At 36.1% G+C, this 9,642-nt stretch overlaps 1 protein-coding gene across 1 annotated transcript in view; it reads right to left on the bottom strand.

The window, feature by feature from the left end:
- The window catches only part of ZRANB3 (zinc finger, RAN-binding domain containing 3), a 226,722-nt gene extending 217,548 nt beyond the window's left edge, over positions 1–9,174 (bottom strand). The window contains exon 1 of the mRNA XM_006834600.1: positions 9,014–9,174. Coding sequence (XP_006834663.1) covers positions 9,014–9,174 — 161 coding nt within the window. The remainder of the gene's footprint in view (positions 1–9,013) is intronic.
- Positions 9,175–9,642: the final 468 nt, after the last annotated feature.

Below are 9,642 nucleotides of genomic sequence, written 5' to 3'. Positions count from 1 at the left end.
TGGGGGGTACGGGGGAAGGATTGCATGGAGGGGATTATAACCATGGCAATGAGACGATATACGATAGAATGAATGTAAAACTAATGTTCTCCCATGGAAACTATCACATAATTCACAATAAAACATTTAAGAAAAAAAAAATACAAAGGCAAAATTAGGACACTTCCTGATAAACAGAAATTAAAGGAATTTGTAATAACCCAACCAACTTTACAAAAAATACTAAAGGTTATTCTTTGCACTGAGAACTACCAACAGCAGACAGCACTCAGAGATTAACATATATAACAAATGAATCATGCCCAGGATAAAATGTATGCCCAGGAAAGACCTTGGAATATGCTGCACTTTCAACTCTGACTGATATCAAGGCGCAGCACAACAGCAAATGAAGGCTAAGCAGAACTGTAAATCGTCCAAGTGTTAAAGAAGTGTCCCAGCACCACAGAGTCAATCTACAAAGACTGGGACTGGTAGTTTTGCTTTTTTTTTTTTTAAAGTTCTAGGCTTTCAAGGAAATGCCTGCCAAAACACATGCTGAATACAAGCTACAGGAAAAGAACATCACTAACCATACACAACCAGAAATACAATCTTTGCAAAAGTAGTTTGAAAAAGTCACTAAACAAAGAATGGCTATAGCCTTCAATAATCAAGATAAACTCCAGGGAAAAGAAAGAAATTAACTTCCACTGTTATTTATAATATTCAAATTTATAGTTTTCAGTAAAAAAAAATCACAAACTGTACTTAGAATAAAGAAGTATGGCTCATTAAAAGAAAAAGAAAAAGAAAAAAAAAATCAAAGAGCAGATAGTTTTAGATGAAGCCCAGAAAAAGTGGAAGGCCCCTCAATAATGAGGTGGCTTGACACAGTGGCAGTAGCAATGGGCTCAAGAGTAGCAAAAATGGAAAGGTAGGTGCAGGACCAGGCAGTGTTTCATTCAGCTCTTCATAAGGTCACTATGAGTTGGTACAGACTTGATGGCACCTAACAAGAAAAACTTTAAATCAACTGTCTGAAATATGCTCAAAGATCCAAGGAAATCATGGACAAAAAACTACAAGGATACCAGGAAAACAATATATGAACAAATTGAAAATATCAATAAAGACGCTGTTGTTGTTGTTGTTATTGTTGAGTACTGTGGAGTCAGTTCTGAATCATAGTGACCCTGCAGAGGGTTTCTGAGGCTGCAAATCTTTTCAGGAGCAGAAAGCCTCATCTGTCTCCCGTGGAACAGCTAGTAGTTTCGAACTGCTGACCTTGAAGTTAGCAGCCCGATTCAAATTATATAAAGAAAATAAATAGAAATGCTGGAGCTGAAAACTATAAGAACTGAAATAAAAATTAATACAAAAACTTACATACAAATATTTATGCTCACATATTAACATGAATTATTAGACTATTGTTAATGTATTCATCACCAACATTTTTTGACACTGCAGCTAAATCTCTGGAGGATGCACAATATGCCCTCTCTGAACATTCTTTTTTTTTTTTCTCTACACATTCTTACATAATCCTCAACACTTGGGGAAGGGACAAAAACAATGACATTACTCTACATCTCAAAATACTGTTTGGAATGTGAATACTTTCTTATGAATTAGATGACTAAGGCTACAGAAAATTAATAAGTAATTTTTTATGAATTATTTCTCTTGGATTTTTTATACCCATACTTTAGGGTTCGTTCATAATTATCCTCAGCTTATTAAGTTGAGATAATAAGCATGGTTATTTATGACCTAATATTAAAACAATTTAACAAAGAACCTTCTTGAAGCTAACCTACCAGTTGTTTCAATAATTTTTTTCACTGATGTAAAAATTCAGCCTACATTAAGTCAAACAAGTAGTGATTACTATATTCAAAGCAGTATGCTTAAATGAGGAAAGTAACAGAACACACTTCAATTTTAGGAGAGAAAAAAACACACACACCAAAAAAAAAAAAAAAAGAAAACAATAAAAGAAATTAGGTTGCCATCAAGTGACCTTTAAAGAATACAAAGAATAAACAAAAATCTTATTTTACGCTTTTATGCAAAAGCCCTAATTACCACAAAGTCCTCTCTTCCTCCTGAAGACAACGCAATTAATTCAAATTGCTCTGACAAAATTTCCACAAGAAATGCGTTTATTTCAGTGCACTATCTACAAAAGAAGCATTAACTAATAATTATGGCAACTCACTGCACAATGCAGAGGACAACACTAAGTCTAATATTCCATTCAGTGACAGGCTTCTTACTTCTCCTCAGATATGAATAAATATGTGAGTAAAAAATTATCCTCACTCTAGCTGTAGAATTTATTCTAACCAAGTTTTAGAAAAGACACATTGTTTTTCGACATAATCTCCTTGCTTTGCAATACACTTTGTCCACCTGTCAACTAGCTTTCATATCCCTTTATTAAAAAATGTTTTAGGCTGAGCTGTGAGCCATGAATGCACCACTGTCTTCACTTGTTCATCAAAGGTGAATCTCCATCCACAAAGGACTGTTTTCAGGGGACCAAACAGGTGAAAATCCCATGGATTAAGGCCAGGACTATATGGAGGATGCTTTAACACCTCAAAACAAAGCTTAAGCAGAGTGTCAACAGTGTGGGCAGAGGTGTGAGGATTTGCATTGTCATGCAAGATCACAATGCCCTTGGATAGAAGTTCGCCCTGTTGAATTCGACCTTTAGGCTTTAGCTCTTTAGTGAATATCTCACTATAAGGAGCACTGTTGATGGCTGAACCATTTTTCTGAGAATGTTCCTATATTGGCCCTTGAAAATCCTAGAAAACTGCAAGCATCAATTTTCCAGCTTTTGAACTTTTTTCTGGTAGGCGATTTAGGATATTTCCAGTCCATACATTGCTGTTTACTCTCAGGTTCTTAGTACTGAATCCATTTCTTACCACCATTAACAATTAATTTAAAGAAACTTTTACCTTCCTTTGAGTATCGGTCCAAATTTTTTTGCAGATGTCCAAACACTTCTGTTTATGCTCTTCCATGAGTTGTTTCGGTACCCATCTTGCACAAACTTTTCAAAATCCAAGTCTATCATGGATTATTTCTTAGGAAGAGCCGTGGCTGATTTACAAATGATTTGCCACACAATCCACAATCACTAGACTATTTGACAGAATCATTTCACATGTACGCTCAATGTTTTCATCAGCCATTGATGTGGACAGATGTTTTAATATAACTGGAGTGCTGATCATTTTTGACTCACCCCCATAAATGTCCAACTGTACACTAAAATTTTCATGTATTAGTAAATTTACGAGCTGAGCTGCTAACCACAAGGTCAGCAGCTCGAATCTACCAGTCATCCGGAGGGAGAAAGGAGAGGCTTTCTGCTCCTGTAAAGATTTAAAGCCTCAGAAACCCTATTCGGGGTCACTGTGAGTCAAAACTGACTCAACAGCACACAACCACCACCACCAACCATGTATATTCATAGATATACATATCCAAACATAAAGACATGTACATAAACAATAATAAACACCTAAGTAATATATCTATAGGAGCACTGGTGGTTCTGAAGGATAAGCACTGGACTGCTAATCACAAGGTCCACGATTTGAATCCACCAGCTACCCATGGGAGAAAGACTAGGCTTTGTGCTTCCTTGAAGATTTAAAGCCTTGGAAACCCTATATGAGACGGAACTAACCGGAAGGCACCTAACAACAAGAGACTATCAAAGAATCAGTTTAGTGGAGCACAGATTTTAAAGATTTAATGCATAGTTATTATTACCTTAGAAAAATCCACAAGGCATCTAAAAATCTCAAATGGCAAGAGTTCTTGTTGTTAAGTGCAGGGGAGCCAGTTTCAACTCATAGCGACCATGTATTAGATGATGTTTCTATGGCTTTAAATTTTTACAGGAGCAGAAAGCCTCATCTTTCTACCATGAAGTGGCTGGCAGGCTTCAACCACAGACCTTATAGTCCACCGTAGAGTGCTTAAGGGTTTTACCAAAAGCATTATAGAGAAGTTGAGGGAGTATACCCAGAAAGAACACTTTAGGGAAACAAGACAAAATTGTAGGACACAGTTAGAACTTAACAACAACCCTTACCTTAAGAATTCTATGCTCTTCCATTTATACCACATCAAAACACTAATTTTGGCATCAAGCGACTCAGATCATGTTCCTTTTCAATGTTCTTTGTGTTTGGGGAACAAAAAGAAGTCTGAAGGGGCAAGATCAGGGTTGTAGGGTGGATGAGGTAAGCTTTCCGAAAAAAATTTTCCTAGGACAACCCTTGTTGTTCTTCAAGAATGAGCAGGTACGCTATTGAGTTGGGAAAAAATTCCTCAGCGTAACTTTTCTGGCCATTTGCTCAACAATGCAGTTTTCAAGTTTAAAAAAATTTTTCATAGTAAACTCCCATGGTTATCCTGGGTCCTTCAAGAAAATCCATGAAAATTATTCCTTTGGTAGTTTAAAAAAGTTGCCATACCCTTCTGAGCTGACCTAAATTAAACTGGCCCAGTAGGCCAGCTTGAAAGCCATTGTTCTGATGGACCTTTTTGAAAGGCACCTCAAGGAGCCTAAGACAAGTGTATTACAGAGACAACTTGTCCGTAGCCATTCAAGTACCACAGAGACATGCCTCAACACATTTTGTTTGAAATAAAAACATGCAGGCATAAACTGGAACACCAGTAGCAATAGTTTTTATATACTATCAAACATGTGAGTGTTAAGTATATATTGATAATTTGTGTGTGAAGTAGAGCAAGAATAATAAGTACATGTGGCAAAATGTTAAAAATTGGTGAGTGCGGGGAAAGGGGGAATATGAGAGTTTTTTATACACTTGTAACTTGAGGTTATCAGTTTAAAATGATTTCAACATAGAAACTTAAAATAAGATGAGGAGTGTACCAAGTTACTAGTAAAAAAACAAACAAGAACCTCTGTTTATATAAATCAATCCACTAGTTGCCTTAATTAGCAAGATAGGGTTCTTTGGAAAGGGGCCTATTCTAGGTGATTTTTGTTGTTGTAAAATGCAGTCAAGCTGGTTTGGACACACAGAGACTCTGTTTTGGGTTTCCAAGGCTAAGTGTTCTAGATCTTCACTGAAATAAGTGAAAACATTACCACGCAGGAAAGAAGGCAATGGGATAACATACACAAAATGGTTAAAGAAAATAAGATAAGACTCATATACCCAGCAAAGCTGTGCTTCAAAATAATTAGGGAATTTCCTGACAAACAGAAATTAAAGGAATTTGAAATAACCAGATCAACTTTACAAAAAATACTAAAGGGCATTCTTTGGACTGAGAACTAAGAGCAGCAGATAACATTCTGAGATTACCAGACACGACAATACGCCCCAGAACTTAATCCAGATATAAAAGTATTTAAAGTAAAACAAATCAACAAGACTGAAAATAGAGAACCAAAGATATCAATGTATAATAAAGTCAACCACAGAGCAAAGAGAGGAAAAAATATAGATACAGAACTTACAAATGGAAAGGAAGTCAAGTAGATTACAAGGTAAAACAAACTGTTCTAAGCAGGGAATACATTAATAAATTACAGGGAAACCTGAAAAACAAAACAACAACAACAAAAAAACACATGCCCATCAAAATTAAAAAAAGGAAAATCAGAAAAATTTAGTAAACATTAACACAACAGAAATGAAAATGAAAAGAAAACTCACAAACTAAATGAACTCAGCATAGAAAATTATGTGGAACAAAGAATCCAGCAGCACCACAAAAAATACACAGAAAAATGACAGCAGTCTATTCATACCTATTAATAATTACACTAAATATAAATGGATTAAATGTATCAGTCAAGAGACAAAGAGAGCAGAATGGATAAGAATCAAAAAGATAGAGACAGCCTAAATGCTCATCAATAGAAGAATGGTTAAACAAACTTTGGTACACGGTGGTAGTCGGTGGTTATGTGCATGGAGTCGGTTCTAACTCACAGCAACCCTGAACAGGGTTTCTGAGGCTGTAAATCTTCACGGGAGCAGAAAGCCTCATCTTTCTCCCATGGAACAGCTGGTAGTTTCGAACTGCTGACCCTGAGGTTAGCAGCCTGATTCGTAACCACTACACGGTGAAACACTATAAATGTTGAAGAATAATGATGAATCTGTGAAACACCTCACAATATGGTTGAACCTGAAGGTCTTTACACTAAGTAAAATTAGTTAATCACAAAAGGACAAACACTGTATGAGACCAGTGATGTAAAAAAAAAAAAAAAAAAGGTTTTCTTGGTAAAACAAACAATCTATGATGATTATTGGATTGGAGAGGAAAAATTAATCATGGGCTGGAGGGTTGTTGTTGTTTTTAAATATCGTCGAGTCACTTTCAACCCACAGCAACCCTGAATAGGATTTCTGAGGAGCGGCTGGTGGGTTTGAAAAGCCTACCTTGAGGTTCAAACTGACCCGGCAGTCCAGAGCTTTATCCTACAACACCACACCAGGACTCCAGGCTAGAGGGTGTACATATATTAACATGGATGACAGGGTAGGTAATACCTAACAAGAGCGAGTTGATCAGAAGAAAGATGAAAGCAGTGGAAGACATGAAGGAATGCCATAGTTAAAGTGAATAGAGGTAAATGCTGTTAACTGTTGGTACTTGGGGAAGATTACAACCATGTAGTGAAGCAAGTGTCTGGTTTGTTGAATGCAAAACCAATCTGCTGTGCAAACCTTCACTCAGTCAAAATAAATGTTTGTTTGTTTTTTAAATAAGATAAAGGAATGTTTCCACAAACATTTTGAAACCCTCTCATATATACACTTATGTATAAATAAATACCTATAAAAATAAGTGCATATGACAGGAACAAACTACAGATATACGAAATAACATTGGTGAATTTCAAACACATTACACTGAATGAAAGAAGCCTTAAAAAAAACAGTGTGTACTGTGATTTCATTTACATGATTTATAGACCAGGAAAAATAAATTTATGGCTAAACAAAAACATCAATCAGTGGGTGACTGAGGATGATGACTGATTTGCATTTGTCAGGATTTATGTACTTCATTAACTTAACCTCCACAGGAAATAAACTTGGGGGAAAAAAAAGAATTCTGGCTCATCATATCATCACATAGTGAAGTAATTGTTGTTGTCAAGTGCTGTCGAGTTGGTTCTGACTCATAGCGACCCTGTATAGGATTTCAGAGGAGCTGTTGGTGGGTTTGAGATGCCGACCTTGGAACTCAAACTGACCTTATGGTCTAGTGCTTTTCCTATAGTGCTTATCCTAATGGTAGCACAGTGGGTTAAGCATTGACCTAACCTAGCCAACTGCTCCATGTGAGAAAGATGAGGAAGTCTGCCCCATACAAACTGACAGACTCAGAAGTCCTATACAAAGCAGCTTTACTTTGTTCTATAGTGTCACTAGGAGTCAGAATCGACTACTGGTTGTGGGTTTGCTTTTAGTTTTATGCAATAATGACAAAAATTTAAGATGAATAAAAAAATAAGATGGATTGATGAATGAATAAAATGTGTAACAAAGTAAGTAAAATGCAGGTGGTGGATCTACAAGTGTTGACTCTAAATATTCTATTTTGTTGTTTAAATATTTCCCCATATAAAATGCTGGGAGAAAGTATATGATACATGTGAATAGGAGACAATGTAATCTAATCAAGACTTAATGCTATCCTTATAAAAACAAAACTATGAAAGGAGCTCTGGCAGCGTAGTGGTTACGAATTGTGCTGCTAACTCAAGGTTGGCAGTTTGAAACTACCAGCTGTTCTGTAGGAGAAAGATGAGGTTTTCTACTCCCATAAAGATTTGCAGCCTCGAAAACCCTGTGCAGGGTCACTATGAGTCGGAACCGACTCTTTGGTACTTAACAACAACAACAACATATATTGACTTTATTTGATTAAAAAATCAGATCATTATGATGAATTCTGGGGAAAAAAACAAAGCAATATAAATTCTGTAGAATGCAATTCCAAGGCATGCTCAGAGTTTGTGATCAAAGGTGAACAAAATGCAATGGAGACCTGTCATATGTAAAAAGCAACATATTGTAGAAGACTGTCAACAGAGGCTGTACAGAATTTACAAACAAAAAAATTCAGGGTAGTCAAAAATGCCATCTGAAGAAATCAGAATTATGTCACTATGTTTCAACCTGCAATATAAATCAGTCATAGCAAATAAATGAAGTGATTTTAATATAATAATGTCGAATAGGACTCCTAACAGAAGTCCTAGTTGATATAATGATACCTAGTGGGACTCCTGGTGTGGCGCTGTAGGATCAGCAGTGGACTGCAAACTACAGGGTCAGCAGTTCAAATCCATCAGCTGCTCCTCAGAAACCCTACACAGGGTAGCTATGAGTCAGAACTGACTCTCTAGCACTTAACAACAACAATGGAAGCATAGTGGCTCCATAGAATAACACTGGACTACAAACCACAAGGTTGGTGATTCGATCTCATCAGCCACTCTGAGGGAGAAAGATGAGACTTTTTGCTCCTGCAATGATTTACAAGTCTTGGAAAACGTATACAGAGTTGGTAAGAGTTGGAACTAGTTTGACGGCACTTAACTACAACAACATCTAAGGAAAGACTATGCATGCACAAAAAGAATGGTTTGCACAGATTTAAAAAATTCTATCAATTAAGAATCTGTGCTTATATCTGAACTGTCCCTGGATATATCAAAGAGCAGGGATAGTTACTAGGGGCATTCAAGACCTTTATTAAATTCCTTTTAAATTTCCCTTTATCATTGTTGTGAATTAAATTGAAAAATCTTTCTAATTCCTGAAACTGGGAAACGGTTTTTCAATGCTACCATAAACATGTTGACCAGAGTAGAAAAAGACTCTCTTCTACTTTAAGATTATAACTTGAGTTACGGTTTAAACTCAAATACATTTTTCTTTTTATACAATTACCAGGAATATAACATTTTCAGCATGTCTTGAAAGGAATACTTTACCTGCCATCTCTTCTAAGGGCAAAAATGATGCCATCTTTCTGGAAAGGAAGCAGCTTTGCTCTTAGCTTGTCAGGCAAATAATCCAGTTGTTTTTCAGATTCACTTGTCAAACAAGAAGTCTGAGGCTTATGAGACTTTTTCATGTTACGAACTCTATGCATATTGATCCTGAAAATAAAAACATGAAAAAAGGAGGGATGGAAGAAATAGATATTACTAAGTGAGTTATAGAATTCAACATAAATAATAATATTGGCATACTAATATATATAGCATTGATAAACTATCTTCATGGAGTCCTGGTGTGACACCATAGGTTAAACACTACATTGCTAACCACAAGGTTGTTAGTGCAAACCCATCAGCTGCTCCTGGGAGACCCTATACAGGGTCAGTATAAGTCAGAGGCAACTCAACAACACTTAGCAACAATACACCATCTATATAGCTATAAATAGGTTAAATCATGTTCCTAAAACAAGCTACTAAGAAAATTCAAAGCTCTGAGTCAAAAACAATTAATTACCAAGGAACTCAACATCTTCTAATGCATTTTGAACCATAATATAAGGCATAAAAGGTAGACCTGAGTGGCACAAACAGTTTATCTTAAAGACTGGTGGTTTGAA

Source organism: Chrysochloris asiatica, unplaced genomic scaffold (genome assembly GCF_000296735.1).
Source record: "Chrysochloris asiatica unplaced genomic scaffold, ChrAsi1.0 scaffold00012, whole genome shotgun sequence".
NCBI classification, from domain to species: domain Eukaryota; kingdom Metazoa; phylum Chordata; class Mammalia; order Afrosoricida; family Chrysochloridae; genus Chrysochloris; species Chrysochloris asiatica.
Note: the sequence above shows the minus strand (reverse complement) of the source record. Positions and strands in the feature narration are given on the sequence as shown.